General features: G+C 34.4%; 1 protein-coding gene across 5 annotated transcripts; it reads right to left on the reverse strand.

Moving 5' to 3' along the window:
* Positions 1–11,533: 11,533 nt before the first annotated feature.
* Positions 11,534–17,498, reverse strand: LOC113318849 (pentatricopeptide repeat-containing protein At5g14770, mitochondrial-like). 5 transcript variants are annotated; one of them, XM_026567106.1, is made up of 5 exons: positions 14,132–17,498; positions 13,948–14,015; positions 12,799–13,110; positions 12,316–12,411; positions 11,534–11,727 (listed from the first exon to the last, which is right to left on the reverse strand). In XM_026567106.1, the coding sequence occupies exon 1, from the start codon at positions 17,464–17,466 to the stop codon at positions 14,296–14,298; it is 3,171 nt and encodes a 1,056-aa protein (XP_026422891.1). In that variant the 5' UTR covers positions 17,467–17,498; the 3' UTR covers positions 11,534–11,727; positions 12,316–12,411; positions 12,799–13,110; positions 13,948–14,015; positions 14,132–14,295. The 5 variants fall into 5 exon arrangements, with proteins under 5 accessions (XP_026422891.1, XP_026422893.1, XP_026422889.1 ...); XM_026567108.1 differs by having other exon boundaries at positions 12,799–13,128; XM_026567104.1 differs by having other exon boundaries at positions 12,799–13,135.
* Positions 17,499–17,746: the final 248 nt, after the last annotated feature.

Raw genomic sequence — 17,746 nt, forward strand, 5'->3', positions numbered from 1 at the left:
AAAAGGGGGAGAATTAATGTGTAGTTTCATACTACAAATACATATGGTTTACGGATCATTATGTAAGGGGGAGTGGTTTTCATGTCGAGATGAAGTATTGACTAAGGGGGAGTCATACAAATCACCATAGTATTATTGTCAAAGTTGTGATACAATTGAACTTTGATGTTGTGTAATAATACTATGACACTGTATAACAATGATCGAGAGCATTTCTTTTCTCATTGTTATCGCTGCGGATCTTCAACAACTATGATGCTGAATTGAACACGTTTAGAATCATGGAGTACTTAAAAGCGACAAAGATTTATAGTTGTGTTGAAATTCCAAGGAGATCAAGCATTTGGATGAGAAGCTACAAAGTTTTATTTATTTTGTAATCCATATGTATTGATAGTTTTTTCACTAGAATTGACAAAGGGGGAGATTGTTAGAGTACTGCTCGGTCGAACTCGCATGCGTTACTATCTCAAGCATGTTTTTCGATGTTAGTGATCAAAACTATAAGTCTTGATTTCTAGCCTATTTATAGATGTCCCGGACTAGTACATAGATTGTGTAGTTGAGCACTAGATTTCACGGCGTTCATCATTTGAAGACAAAGAACTACTAAGGGGAGCTTGTGGAAGTTCATCAAAAAAAGGTATGTGGAGACTGAAACTCATCTATCACTTGGAAAGTCTATTTCTACTCTATCTCCTATATTGAGACATAAGTCGAATTACGATATAGTTTTTTATCATACACATTTGAGATTTCGAGCTGAGTTTATCTCGCTTACATGTTTCTCGGAATATATTTTGGCAAGCTTTCGCTTCGACCAAGTTCATCTTATATTCTTAACGAATGTCAGAATACGATCATGTGAAAATTGCCGAGTAACATCTTACATGGTTTATGTGATACAATCATTTGGTGTAGACTTGGAATGTCTCGTATGATTATTTTAATATCTTGAAAATTGCTTTGATGTTAATAGTGAGTGAAAACGGCTATTGTCATCCTCTAAGAAAGTTTCAATGATTGAAATAAAGAGTTTAGAATCAAGTAACCATGTTTGGATATAAACATAGTTTGTTCTTACATGGTTTCTGTGATACAATCATTTAATGTACACTTGGAATGTTTCGTTATGATTATTTCAATAACTTGAAAATTGCTTTGATGCTAATAATGTGTGAAAACGGCTATTGTCATCCTCTAAGAAAGTTTCAATGATTGAAATAAGAGTTTAGAACACTTAACCATTATTGGATATGTCATGTTGTGTACTCTTACACATATGTAATCCATGTCCGAGAACCATAGTATGCGTACCCGTACGCGTACCTGTTGGCTTGAGAATTCCGGGAGCCTAAGTATGCGTACCCGCTCGCATACTGGCGTAAGGTTCATGTCAGAATATTTCAGCTGGAATTGGAAGTTCGCGTACCCGTTTGCGTACTGGAGCAAACCAATTTTGGTCCGGGTATTTCAAGTATGCATACCCGTTTGCATACTTGAAGGTTAAAGTTCTAAAATCGGTTATGTTCATGAACTTAAACATTTATAAAATAAGGAACACAATCTTTGCAAACCGTGGATATAATGTTTATGAATTGATTCGAGTGAATCAAACCGATTTTGCTTCAATTGTGTTCTTGTAGTTCTATGAGAATATAGCAATTGAGCAACTCTTAGTTTCATTTGTGTCATTTGAACTAGTTATGGTTAAGATGAACAAGGTTTACATGAGAGTATTCATATGGCTAACCTCGATTAACTATTATTGAACCAATATGGTGTACAAGTTTAGGTACAGTTACATAAACCTAAATGAGGGTACATTTTATTTGTGTGTAACAAGCTAAGTTCGAGCTAACGGTTGAAATATATTAGCTTGGTTGAATCAGGTTTTTCATCTAACGGAGAATATTGAACGCTTTGTTACCTAGGTAACTTAGATTGCAAACCCTAATTTAAAAACTATATAAAGGAGAACTCTAGCAACTTGGAAACCTAATCCCCACACTTTTGTGTGTTACTAGTTGCATAACTAGAGTCGATTCTCCTTTAACCATAGGTTTCTCTGGAGACCCTATAGGTTAACGACTTGAAGACTTCATTGGGATTGTGAAGCCAGACCCAACTATTTTATTTGTAGTTGCGTGATCTGATCTTACATCTTCTATTGTGTTGAGTACAATTGAAATAATTGACTCGAGATTAATATCTCTGATAGGCAAGATAAAAGTAATCACAAACATCTTCGTCTCATCCTTTGTGATTCCATAATATCTTGTTTCGCTAGTCGATTAAGATTATTGTGAGGTGATTGATAATACTAGGTTGTTCTTCGGGAATATAAGATTGGTTTATCAATTGGTTCCTGTTCACCTTGATTTATCAAAAGACGGAACAAAACTCATAGGTATTTTTGTGGGCGACAGATTTATCTATACCAATAGACTTTTCTGTGTGAGACAGATTTGTTTATCAAGTCTTCGACTTTTGGTCGTAGCCACTCTTGGTTGTGGGTGAGATCAGCTAAGAGAATCAAGTACGTAGTATCCTGCTGGGATCATAGACGTAAGAAATGCAATTGTACCTTGAATCAGTGTGAGATTGATTAGGGTTCAACTACAGTCCAGTCCGAAGTTCATTGGTAGTAGGCTAGTGTCTGTAGCAGCTTAATACAGTGTGGTGTTCAAAGCTAGATTAGGTCCCGGGATTTTTCTGCATTTGCGGTTTCCTTGTTAACAAAATTCTGGTGTCTGTGTTATTTCTTTTCCGCATTATATTTTGTTATATAATTGAAATAGCACAGGTTGTTCATTAAGATCAATCAATTAGATAATCCAACCTTTAGTTGTTGATTTAAATTGATTGACACTTGAACATTGGTCTTTGGTGTCGTTCAAGTTGTTTCACATAATAATCAGGCTCGCGGATTTCTTTCTGTTTGATTTGTTGATTACATTGTGAAACAGAGATATAAACTCTTGTATATACTTTTCTCTAGATTGAGTCTGACTGTCTAGTTGATTCTCTAGAAAGTATATTGGAGTAAGTCCTCTCAGGTTGCCTAACGAATTGTTGGGTGTGGTTGTTGTACCCTCGCATTTTCAGAAACATATAGGTCATGTAAGTTTGGCAGAGGATGAGAACCTAACCCGATGCCAAGAAAGATGACGACCTTACACCTACAAGAAAACAAAAAAAATTACATTTCTATGATGATGGGAGGAACAGTGGAAGATAAAAAGAGTGAAATTTGATGAAATAGTTGCTTGTGTATAAGGACAAAAGGGGGACGAACCAATTACCAATAAGCACTGGATGAGCAGCCATTTTGTGGCCATCTCTTGGAAAATACGTGGAGCTGCATCATTCATTATTTTGATCAGGGAGCATATCTTACATTCACAATAAACAAAACAATTTGTGATGAATCGCTTAAGGTTCGAGGAATTGTTATAGTTAACATTAATAAATTATATTTTATCGGTCTTAGGCTACGCAAAGATTGTCCATTACCTCCAGTATGTAGGTTTCATGGTGACCCAGAGCTCACCAAGGAATGAATGAAAAATACAAGCCCAACATGAAACGTTTGGATGAGTTGGTCGATCCGGATCAAATCAAGGGTCTCCAATTGTTGGATTTAGTGTTTTGATTAGGTTAAGAAATGAACTATCGGATATGGATGTTTATGTTAGAGTATTGATCGGTCGAACTCACAAGTGTTGTTATCTCAAGCTTGTTGTCAAATTTAGTTGTCAAAACTATATCTTGATTTCTAGTCTCCAATTAGTTAAGTCTCATATTTGGATAGAAGTGTAGTTAAGAAACGGACATCACGACAGTCATCATTTCGTTCTACCGTTTGAAGGCGAAGATCAACCGAAGCTTTTGAAGAACTTCTTCAACAAAAGGTAAGTAAAGACTGAACCACCTATTTATTAAGTTAGATTCATCTCTTTATCTATGAGACGCTGTCGCGTAACTAATTAGACTATCATAAGCATATCAAGAATTTCGAGTCAAGATTATCTTGGTAATTAGTTCTCGAAATATATATGACTAAGCTTAATGAACATTTGTTCATACTTGATGAATTTCGGTTAAGGTCAATTTGTTGTTCATAATCTAAATCATGATTCAAGATTATCATTCGAAAATAGCCTGGGACAGTGATATGTGTCATTGATGTTATTTGGGAATGTTTCGAATCGATCTAGAGAGAAATATATAACTACTGAAAATATAGATACAAAATATTATGCATACCAGTTTCACAAACTGGGAAAACTTTTATAGGTCCAGAGTCGTAGTACATGTATTCAGTACACATACCGGCGTAGTTATAGTTCGGCAGTGACTTAGTGGTATGCATACCCGGTATCCATATCACAAAACGTCTGTGAACTCATGATTCCGGAACATTACGCAAACCAGTACGCGCACTGAAAAAGATCTGTCGACTTTGGAACCGGTATGGTATCCATACCCGGTACAAATACCGGAAAAGTTACATATGTTCCGAAACTTTGATTTGTCTTAAGGGTACACATACCCGGTACATGTACCATGAAAAATAAAGTCAAAAACAAGGTTGAAGTACACGTACCTGGTACATGTACTTGCCATGTCAAATATTTTCAGATGCACATAAAATTATTTATGTGAGATAATTAGCACTTGAATAAATCTCTAAGAACACTATATAGACATGATCGATCACACTATATAAATCTCTAAGAACACTATGGTTGTGACTCAAACTTAAAATTCTTAAGTTTTTATGAAAATGATTAAGCTTATGGTTTAATCAGCTAGTTTCGGCTAACCGTTTATGAACGTTGTCTTTGTACACGGTTCGGTTACGGTTCATCCTAGCCAGAGTATATATATTTATATGTCAATCACATTTCAAAGATTCATATAATGATAGATATTGTTTGCTTGGTTCCAAAGCTATCTTAGCTTAAACCTAAAGCAACTTATGCTTTGAAAGTCTATAAAAGGGGAACCGCAAACAACTGGGATTTTTGAATCTTAACACTACTTTTGTGTGTCCCAGTTGTAAACTAGAGTCGTCCTCTTCCTAAAACCCTTTTAGGGTTTAACGACTAAAAAGACTTCATAGGGATTCGTGAAGCCAGGTCCATCTATTGTTTATTTTGATAGCTCGAGTATCCTGATCTTGCTCGATCGTTGATTTGCTCACTTGAACAAGATAGATTGAAATCATCAAAGTTCTATTCGTCTCAGACTTTGATTGATTCGACAAGTTTAATACTTGTGAGGTGAATAATAATCTAGGCTGCTTTTCGGGAAGCATAAGTCCGGATTTTGAGGTTAGCTAGACTCTGTCTATTGCTATCGATTTAAGTTCTCACCTTGATCTACGATCAAAAAAGAAATAGCACATATATACTTATCTGTGGGAGGCAAATTGTTTGAAATTCTTCAGTTGAGTTGAAGCAACTCTTAGGTTGTAAAGGACGTCATCTAAGGGAATCATTTGCGCGGAGTCCTGCTGGGACTCAAGAGGCGTAAGGAGTGCCACTGTAACTGAATTGTTATGATGGTTTAATTTGGTCTCAACTACATTCCAGTGCGAAGTTAATTGGTAGTAGGCTAGTGTCTGTAGAGTCTTAATACAGCTTGGTGTTCAATCTGGACTAGGTCCTGGGGTTTCTCTGCATCTGCGGTTTCCTTGTTAACAAATTTTCTGGTGTCTGTTTTTTTTCTTTTTTTGCACTATATTGTTTATCTTTATAATTGAAATATCACAGTTTGTACGTAAATCAATCAAAGTAAATACATCCATCCTTGTTTGTTGGATACGACTTGATTGATTACTTGGAAATTGATCTTTGGAATCACCCAAGTACTCTCACACGTAAATCAGGTTCACAGACTAGTCTCTGTAAACTTTCTGATTGTGAGAGAAAGAGATATAACTCTAGATATTATTCCTTGATTGAGATTCATTAAGTTGAACTCTCGGAATTATATTTAAGTTTGTCCATACAAATTTCCTAATAAAAAGTTGGTGGTGTATTTTGGTACCCCCGCATTTTCAGTCTATGTGTTGTCACTTTCATATATATTTTACTTTGCAATTTGAATCACGCTTAATGAATGAAAGTGATTTGCTTTTTGAAAAATGCATGAAATGAACATGAAAACCGACATATACTTTTTTCCTTAAAAGACGATTCTAAAATGACTTTTCCTGAAGAATATTCAGAATCGGCTTATATAGCACAAAACGTAGACCGATTATAGGTGGACATTAGAATCGGCTTATATTGGTGTCCTTAAAGGCCGATTCTGAAATGACTGTTCTTAGAAATATTAAGAATTGGTCCATGTGAGTTTCCATAAAGGCCGGTTGTTGTTGAAATAAGTTGCAGAAAACGAACATTTTTTCACTGATAGAATGGGTTCATAAGTTATGTACCACAAGCCGATTGTGGACTATTTGGAGAAAAGAGATCATAATAGAAACCGAAAAACTTATTTACTTGCATAAACCATTAAAATATAAACTTGCTTTTACTAGTACATTAAAAACGAGAAACTAAATATTAAATTAGAATCCCTGGGATTCCAATATTGAAGTTAAAAAAATAAAACAATTCTCTTTATTTCCTGGTGCGAGATTCAACTATCAAGGCAGCTTTGACATGATAAAACGAATCTGCTCTCGATTTGGTATATGCAGCATGTGCCGCTAACTTGTCCTCTCTGTGCCTAGCGAGAAACTCGTTGTACTTGTAGCACAATTTCCTAACATGAATGGTCCTTAAAGAAACGTACTCTTGTCTGTAATATGGGCGTGGTTTCCTATACTTGTTGTCCAACTTGGGAATGAAAGGACCAATTGCAACTTGATTCCAAAATGTACTCTCATGTCGATGTTCTTCGGGAAGATCCTTGAAAATATAAATTATTTAACCCCATTTGGTCTCTTTTGGAACTTCTTTTTCTATATTCATTAGTTTGAATTGGTTTTGAATTTCTTTGTTTCTCTTCTTAATCTTCCATAGCAGCACTTGACTTGGTAGTTGATGATGGTGTAGTTCCTTTTAGAGTTATTTGTTTACTTCTTTTGCGCAGAACTTTTTCCATAGAAGTAATATATTTGGTAGGTGATGACGATGGAGTAGTTCGTTTGTTTCTCCTGAGTATCTCTTCTGTTATTGCAACAATTGACTTGGTAATTGATGATGACTAATTTGACATTGTCGAATGATTATTTTTTTTCTCAATGAAGTAGTGAATGATGGAGAAGGATTTCTTTGAATAAAATAGCAAATGATGGAGAATGGGTTATCCTCTATGTATACATAAAGGACCAACGAATACTGTTTGAGCCAAACGAAGAATAAAGGCTTGTCATAATCAGCGTATATACAAGCACATACAAACCGATTCTGGCTTAAAAGACATCCATAAGATCGATCATTTCAAAAGACAAGAATGGGCGTATAGGATACACATATAACAACCGATTCTTACTTTCTCAAAATAATGAGTGCAAGGTAAAGAATCGGGAGATTGAACAACCCATAAATACTGATCTTAATCTGCATAAAAATTCAAACAAGATTATACAATCGATTGATAAATGGGTATACGTATACCGATTCTATTTGATGTTCTTCACTTTCTGAATTTCAACCTAGAATCAGTTGATTGGTAACTATTGTATCGGCTCAAACCTATTCTGGATTGATTTTCAGAAAGTATTGACGAATTTTTTTGAAAGTTTGACAGTTAAATGACTGATTAACATTATAAAAAGAACGAACTAAAGGGATTTTACTTAATCTTCGGAGGGAATGGTTTTGAAGGGGAAAAAAAACAAAGTAAAATTGAGTTTGTTTTTCTGGATTGGATTTTAGTTGTTGATTATCATAAAAATTTAAAATATATTAGGTTTTAGTTTATTGTTTTAAAGTTTGTTAATAGAAATGGTTTAGGTCGTTGGTTCTGTTTTAGATTAAGTGAATTATATGATTAGTATAAATGGTAATTTGGTATTTTCATATATTTTAGACACTTCTTAACCCAATCTCTAGGTGGAAGCAAAATTTGGTAGGCCTCAAATTATGCATGATATAATAAGTGATTTTTAATTATCTTTGCATTATTTTTCCTATCAAAAAAAAGAAAGAAAAATAAAAGAACTAGCAACGCAACGAAAACATCTATCATAAAACTCCTATAAAATAATAGGTTTAGACCACCCTAACCTCTTTATTTTAAAGAGATATTACATAATAGATAATTTAATAATCTATTATTTTATAGATATGTTAATAATATACTAATTTTAAGAATAATTCCTAATTTTTTGACTTCGAACAATTGTGGTTTGACACAAAATACCAACTTGATTTGGACTTCCAAGAATAACAAACCAATATTAAATCATATTTAAAAAAATTTGGTATGTGTGAAAATTAATTTTTTATTTTCCAGTTTTTCTAATGAAATTATTATTTTAGTATAATATTTTGGACCTATTAATGTTTAAGGGAAAACTTTTGGATTGTATATTATATTATAATATTATCGAATTTATTATTTTAACACTAAGGGCACAAGTCGGGACCAAAAAAATCTATTATTTTAGCGAGAGTATTATATTGTCGAGTATTATTATATTCAAAATCTATTCTATTGGATGTTCTTCACTTTCTGAATTTCAACCTAGAATCGGTTGATTTGTAACTACTGCATCGGCTCAAACCTATTCTGGGTTGATTTCGGAAAGTATTAACGAAATTTTTTGAGAGTTTGACAGTTAAATGACTGATTAACATTATAAAAAGAACGAACTAAAGGGATTTTACTTAATCTTCGGAGGGAATAGTTTTGAAGGAAAAAACAAAGTAAAATTGAGTTGTTTTTCTGGATTGGATTTTAGTTGTTGATTATCATAAAAATTTAAAATATATTAGGTTTTAGTTTATTGTTTTAAAGTTTGTTACTAGAAATGATTTAGGTTTTTGGTTTTGTTTTAGATTAAGTGAATTATATGATTAGTATAAATGGCAATTTGGTATTTTCATATATTTTAGACACCTCTTAACCCATTCTCTAGGTGGAAGCAAAATTTGGTAGGCCTCAAATTATGCATGATATAATAAGTGACTTTTAATTATCTTTGATTATTTTTCCTATCAAAAAAAAAAGAAAGAAAAATAAAAGAACTATCAACGCAACGAAAATATCTATCGTAAAACTCCTATAAAATAATAGGCTTGGACCACCCTAACCTCTTTATTTTAAAGAGATATTACATAATAGATAATTTAATAATCTATTTTTTTATAGATATGTTAATAATATACTAATTTTAAGAATAATTCCTAATTTTTTGACTTCGAACAATTGTGGTTTGACACAAAATACCAACTTGATTTGGACTTCCAAGAATAACAAACCAATATTAAATCATATTTTAAAAAAATTTGGTATGTGTGAAAATTAATTTTTTATTTTCCAGTTTTTCTAATGAAATTATTATTTTAGTATAATATTTTGGACCTATTAATGTTTAAGGGGAAACTTTTGGATTGTATATTATATTATAATATTATCGAATTTATTATTTTAGCACTAAGGGCACAAGTCGGGACCAGAAAAATCTATTATTTTAGCGAGAATATTATATTTTCGAGTATTATTATATTCAAAATCTATTCTATTTGATGTTCTTCACTTTCTGAATTTCAACCTAGAATCGGTTGATTTGTAACTACTGCATCGGCTCAAACCTATTCTGGGTTGATTTCGGAAAGTATTAACGAAATTTTTTGAGAGTTTGACAGTTAAATGACTGATTAACATTATAAAAAGAACGAACTAAAGGGATTTTACTTAATCTTCTTAACATTATAAAAAGAACGAACTAAAGGGATTTTACTTAATCTTCTGAGGGAATAGTTTTGAAGGAAAAAACAAAATAAAATTAAGTTGTTTTTCTGGATTGGATTTTAGTTGTTGATTATGATAAAAATTTAAAATATATTAGGTTTTAGTTTATTGTTTTAAAGTTTGTTACTAGAAATGATTTAGGTTTTTGGTTTTGTTTTAGATTAAGTGAATTATATGATTAGTATAAATGGTAATTTGGTATTTTCATATATCTTAGACACCACTTAACCCGTTCTCTAGGTGGAAGCAAAATTTGGTAGGCCTCAAATTATGCATGATATAATAAGTAACTTTTAACTATCATTGCATTATTTTTCCTATAAAAAAAAAGAACTAGCAGCGCAGCGAAAACATCTACTGTAAAACTTCTATAAAATAATAGGATTGGACCATCCTAATCAATAATTTAATAATCTATTATTTTATAGATATATTAATAATATACTAATTTAAAGAAGAATTCCTAATTTTTAACTTCGAATAAATGTGGTTTGACACAAAATACCAACTTGATTTGGACTTCCAAGAAAAACAAACCAATATTAAATTATATTTTAAGAAAATTTGATATGTGTGAAAAATAATTTTTTATTTTTTCCAATTTTTCTAGTGAAATTATTATTTTATATAATATTTGAATGAAAGGGGGCCGCTAGGGCTTTTATTAAGCAAAGAACAAGAGTACATTACACAGAATTGACAGGAAGGGTTGGGAGCCTAGCAACAAGTTGCGTCCCAACACCTTTTTGAATAGCTACTCCAACCCTTTAAAAAAGAGAACTGTCTATCTTAAAGTTAGCGTCATAGTTAGATAAGCAGTTTCGCAATCTATTCAGAAAAACAACAAAATCATCTCCTAGTTCGCCTAATGTAGAGAAAGCTAGAACACAGAAGCCGTAACCATGAGTTGTGCACTTGTGTAGATACTTAGTACGCTTGCTACTAATAGCAGCAGAAATAGCATGACAGGGGTGAAGCTACGAAGGCCATTATCGAATTTATTATTTTAATACTAAGGACACAAGTCGAGACCAGAAAAATCTGTTATTAATCTATTATTTTAGCGAAAGTAGTATATTATCGAGTATTATTATATTCAAAAAGTTTTACTAGTTTGGATTATTCTAGAACGCCAAAGGGGGTGTGGTGGACGAAACATTCTCAGTGGCATACTTTCAGATGGTAATGGTGATATTAGAACGCTAGTCGGCATAATCTTTAAGGAAACTTGCAAGACGACTCGAGGGGTGGTATTTCAACTACTAGAACGCTAAGGGGACGAAACATTCTCAGTGGCATACTTTCAGACAAAATATTAGCATTGAATGTTAGTCGGCATAATCTTTTGAGGAAAGTTGCAAGACGACTCAAGGGGTGGTATACTGGTATTCCAACAGTTGGATACTAGGTGTTTCCAACTACTAGAACTAGGTGTGTTTCCAACAGTTGCCAGGTCTACTAGTAGTGGTATTCCAACTACTAGAACTAGGTGTGTTTTTCCACTGGTTGCCGACACTAATAACCTTTACTTAAAGACTAGCAACCGAAATCCAGTAAGACCCCAGAATCACAACAGACAAAATGTAACCTAAAGCTTATATTGCTGGATATTAAAGTTGTTGAAGACTTCAATACACTGAAATTCAATTTCATTAAAAGTAAAGATATTACTAGTTGCAACTAATATCGGGTGTCCGAGAACTACCACCTTCTTATGTGGGCAACACACCTATCTTGTCTGGGACATGCAGCGCAAAGACAACGAAAAAGCAATCCGAATCCGTTCAGCTGTACAACACAATTCAGGGTTGCCGTTATACATTCCATTTCACTCTGGAAACTAACAAAAACTAAGGAACTACTAAATTTACCGAAATTGAATAATTTTGGACACATGGACAATTAACAAACAAATCCTAGATAGTAGTAGCAGTAATTGAAATTCTAACATGCTGTGAAATCCAGCAGTGTAGAGCCGGACCCGAAGCTTGGTGGTTGTTACATCTTTACGAAGAAACTCCTAGTTTTATGATCTTCATCAGTTTCAACGTTATGCATAAAAGAAATACAAAACATGTGAAATATCCTGGCATATTGTGAAGGGGGGGACTCCTCCCCGTAGCTATGCAGGCAGCAGATGCGGTGACTACTCTATCCTCTGTACCAAAAATTAACGCAGCACGGAATGTGTCAAGGATTTGCTCCTGTCTTTGTGCAGGTTGCCTTGGCAGGCGAGCCAGCATAAAAACTTAGCCATACTTTTATGAGATAAAATCTTTATGAGACAATATCTCTAGCCCTACCCCGACTTGATCGGGACAAAAGGGCTTTCGGTATCGGTTATCGCATAAAAGAAATACAGAATATTAAATTTACCTGCCATCTTCATCTTCGATTCCATTTCAGAAGTAAGGTGGGAAATAAACCCACCGCTATTGACACCATGATCATCATCAGTGAAGCTATTTAACACTATCAAAGACGACAAAGATATTAATGAGAAAATTGAACGAAAAACACTGCAGACATAAATTGAGAACGACCCGATTCAGTTCAGTTGTACCAGCAGGAACAAACAAGAAATCAATGCGGTTACCGGACTAAACAAGTTCGAGATAAGAATCAAAGTGAGTTAAAACGGCAATTAGGGTTATTTAATAAAGTGCACAGAGCAAATTCACAATGTTGTTAGAGAGAGCGGAAGTTGGAAGCTGAGGCTATCTTCTCTCGGAGAATGAGCAGCTAAATCGCCAAGTAGGACAAGAACATTCAATATTTGCTGAATGTCAACATCACGAGGTTACTTTCTAAAATGCAAATTCCAGGAGTCCGATAAAGAAATTATTTCTGAAATCTTACCAAGTTTTCGTGAGCATGGATTGGAAATGGCAGGTGCTATCTCCTTGGGGGCTTGTTGCTTTAGCCATGGATTCAACCAATACAGAAAGTCCTCCATCCCGGACGTACTTCAACGGCGTAGTGAGCTGCAATTGATAAGCCAAATTTGCAATACTTCTCCAGCAATGCACAGCCCAAACAAGGGGTCCATTCGGATATAAAAACGACATACTTCTCTTTGATAGTTGCATCCCCAGCTGTTCTTTCTCATAAGTGAATCCCAAACACGCTTCTTCAATAGTGAAACCTTCATAAGCTTAATTATCTGAAATACTGAAAACAACGACCCAGCTAAAACCTACAAAGTCATCATATTTAAAAAAAAAAAAACTTATTCAACAAGCATAAATTTACTTAATTTGTACTAAGAGTCGGTACATCAAGCCACAAACTGTTACTCATGTCATTGGTCAAACACCTATATCTCATTTATATGGTTCAATACATTCATCAGTTTATTTTTGCTTGACATTCAGCTCAATGATAAACTTAATTGGCTAATTGATATGAACTAACAGCATCTCAAGTAGAAGAGCTCACAGCTGAGACATTATGCATAACACTATTCTCATAAACAACGGATCTCACAATATCAACTATGATTTCTCAATGCTAGACATGAAAAGAAAAACCGAAATGAAATCCTATCAACAATCGCAAGATAGATATAGATAAAAACAACATTAGCTTCGACTAGTCCTTAAATAATCAGTTGAAAGGTAAAACTTAATATGTTATTAATGTGAATGGTATGATATGTGATCCTTAGATCAACTCAAGCTACAAACTATTTAAATAGCAAAGTAACTGGACTAGGAAAGAAACCCTTAAACTAGGAAACCACTAGAATAGAAAGCACTGCTAAACCTAAACCTATGCCGAATCTCATATAATAGGAAATCTCTAACATAATTCCCATTTAATTTTATGTGAGTTTAAACATGACCTGTGAAGAAACCATAACTAAGTAAGAGACATTAATAAAGTCGTATTCTACAGGAGATAGCCAAATTACTTCATAATGTAAATTCAATTACTCACTTCAAAAAAAAAAATGGTAGAGAAAATAAATTAGGGTATGCAAAAGGAGAGATGATTACAAGTGCCTACCTGAAGAACTTGAAAAAAAATCTCTTAGACGCAGTAAAAGATCCCCGCGATATATATACAAGCTTTCCCTGAAATAAAATTCACTGAAAGTTCACTACATAACTACAGAAATTATTTAGAAAAGATGAAAAAGCTAGAGTGTTTTATAATTGCCAAAGAGTCTCGGCAACACACAAAAGAATACCTTTCGAGCAAAGGCATAACCTGATCTGAGACGAAGTCAACACCTGATTTGCCCAAATCGAATCCCGGGACACGTTCCATCACAAAGAAACACATAGTTAGAAGAGATAAAACTAGGGGTGCCTGTAAGCCTAAAATACGAACTTGGTGAAACTGATTTTCTTATCATGGATGCTGAAATACTTCAGAAGATTCTTCTCTCTTTTTTCCGCCTATCTCATGCTCGTTTTGACTGGATATGGGCATTCTTTTCTTTTTCCTTTTTGTGATCTTGTATATATCCAATAACTTCCGAGCATCTTCCTTCCTTCCACCTCTTGCTAATATATTACTTACACAAATAACAGTACTTTTGCATGGACCAAATCTTTTTGTATCCATCTCTTCAAACAACTCGAGAGCTTTACGTCTATAATTGTTTCTAGCCAACGTGTTTAAGTCAGGCTGATAAGAGAGTTCATACCAGCCACGAATCAGTATATCATAGGTTGAGGAGCTAGGCAATACCTTTCTCTTATGCATCTCGTTCAGAAGTTCCCTTGCTTGAAACATCTGTCCAGCCTTCGAGAAACCACTAATAAGCACATTGTACGTACCAGTACTGGGAGCAAATCCTTTTGGGATCATTTCGAAGTAGAGTTTCATTGCTTTCTTGTTATCTCCTTTCTTCCCATGACCTGAAACCAAACTATTATATGTAGAAGCATTTGGAATCAATCCCCTCTTCAGCATCTCTGTAAGTAAGTCATCAGCCTTATGCATCGAACCAGCATTTGAACACCCACCTATGAGGATATTGTACGTTACTGCATTTGGAACAACTCCTGCAACCGACATCTGTGAGAATGCCGAAAATGCCTTCTTTAGATGGCTCCCCTTGATATATCCATAAATTAGGGCATTATATGTAATAGTATCTGCTGCGATACCTATTCTGGTCATGTCTTCTAATACAGAACTTGCCTTTCTCGTCATGCCTAGTTTGCACAATACAGTGATGAGGGTATTATAGATCATTTTATCTCGTTTAAACCCCATCTGTAAGAGTCGTTCATGCGTTTTGAAAACTGTATCAGCTCGACCATTCTTTGAACTTGCTTCAAGAACTAATTTATAAGTGACAGAGTTCGGGCAGAACCCTAGAGACACCATTTCATCCAATAAATCCACAACTCCATTCAAGTTACCAGCCTTGCAAAACCCTCCTAATATTGAATTACAAGTGACTGAGTTAGGCCGTACTCCGTTAATCTTCAATTCATGCCAAAGCTCGACAGCTTTCTCCAAATTTCCCCATTCACAATAGGCATTGATCAAGGTCTTGTATGTAACTTGGTCAGGCGCTATATGCTCCTGCATCATATAACTATAAACTGATTGTACCTGATCAAATTTACGAAGTTTTAAGTAACCATTAATGAGGACGTTACATATAACAACATCAAGTTTTAAATTTTTCTCTGGCATTTTGCTAACTTTTTCACGAGCAACAGACTCCATTCCCACTTTGAATAGGCCATCAACCAAAGAAGTATAGTTAACGCAGTCAGGAATCAAGCCCCTTCGAGTCATCTCTGTGAAATACTCCTCGGCTTCTTTCATGTTTCCTCCTTTTCTAGAGTTATTTACAAATGCATCAAGTACAAACTTATTTGCCTCAAAGCCTCTTTCCAACATTTCTTGGTATGCTTTATGAGCCAAATCCGTTTTACTTGCCTTGAAGAAGCCATCAATTAGTGTACTGTAAAGGATATCATTTGGAAGAATGCCTTTACTCACCATGTTCCTCTTCACATCAAAGACTCTATCAGACATTCCAATTTTAAAGTAGCCATTAATAATGGATGAGTAACAAATAACATTTGGAACCACATTTGTCTTTTCCATCTCCTCTAGCACAGCTTCTGCCCCACTCATATCTCCTACTTTGCAACGTCCATCAACTACCGCAGAGTAAATTACTTGATTCGGAACGATAGGAAGCTTTAACAAGGTTTCCAAAAACTTTTCTGCCTCATTAGCTTTTCCAACCTTAAAAAGGCCATCCAGCAAAATGCCAAAGACCACCAAGTCCAATGCAATACCAGAAACCACCATCTTGCTTTGAAGAGATAATGCTTCCAAGAAATTCCCCGCTGTAAATAACGAAATGAGCAGACTAGAGTATGAAACGTGATTGGGAACAATGTCGCTCTCTTCCATCTCTCCAAACAGTATTTTTACTTTGGTAAGATGCTTACACTTGCACAAGCCATTAATAAGAGAACTGTAAGTAACAACATCAGGTAAGATGCCATGAGCGAGCATTTTCCCAAACAAAGATCTGGCTTCATCGATTCCATGCATTTTGCAAACTCGGTCGATCAATGTAGTATGGGTTATAACATTAGGCTCCAGACCTAAAATTTCTATCTCGTCCATAAGTTTGTTGACTTCATCAAAATTCCCAGTCTTACAGAAACCATTTATCAATGTATTATAAGTAACAATATCAGGAGAGAGATTCTTCTCCTCTATCATTTTCACAACCAATTCACGAGCTTTCTTCAGATCTCTAGCTTTACAATACCCATCAATCAATGTATTATAACTAACATCATCTAGTTCAATCCCCTCTTTAATAAATAATCGATCTTTTACTAACACTGCATCGTCTACTAACCCAATTCGGCAAAAACCATTAAGTATATTATTACAAGTAAAAATATCCATCTGTATACCTTTCTTTATCATCTCAGACAAAAACACAACAGCTTGTTCAACCATTCCTTGTTTGCAGAAGCCCCAGATAATCGTATTATAACTAACAGTATCTACAATCTCTACAGCTCTAATAAAATCCAATGCAGTTTTTAACTCGCCCACTTTACATAAAGAATGGATTAATATATTGTTAGTATAAACATTAGGGATTACCTCCCCAGATAAAATCATTTCTGAATAAACTACCCATACCTGAGATATCAAACCAGAAGCATTATATTTGTACAAGAGTTGATTCCATGATTGTAAGTTTGGTTTTAATCCATTACTCCTCATGACCATAAATGTTTCACTGGCTTCTGAGAATCTTTTACAATTTAAGTAAAGTTTTATTAACGTACAGTATAATGATACATAAAGATGGGTTTTCAAAGGTGGGATTACTTTCGATTGTTTGAGTTGGTTTTTATCATGAGAATCTTTGTTTCGACAAATGGGCACATTGGGCAGTATTGGTGATATAATTTTTAGCGTGGGGTTTAGATGATGTTGAGAGTGTAATTGTTTAGAGGTCAAGATTGAGTAAAAATGAGTGAAAAGTTTCAGCTTTTTTATTTGATTCAAAGATTTCATTCTCTGCTAGTTGTTGCTTTGACAGGGAGAAGGAGAAGAGCTTAAAGAACGGTCTTGTGACCTAGGACTACCAGAACAGAATTTACCAAACCTAGACCATAACTTTATTAATATTCTAACGGAAGTCCCTGAGTGAGACGAAATTTTCAACTCCGGACCTTATATTTATGTTTATTCCTCGAAATCCGACAATTACCCTATTCTTAAGAAAATTATAACTAAGAATTATTGGTTAATCCAGTTTCCCGACCATGTTAATGGCTTAGTCCAGTCCTAAAAA

This window comes from Papaver somniferum, chromosome 10, assembly GCF_003573695.1.
Source record: "Papaver somniferum cultivar HN1 chromosome 10, ASM357369v1, whole genome shotgun sequence".
Taxonomy (NCBI): Eukaryota; Viridiplantae; Streptophyta; class Magnoliopsida; order Ranunculales; family Papaveraceae; genus Papaver; species Papaver somniferum.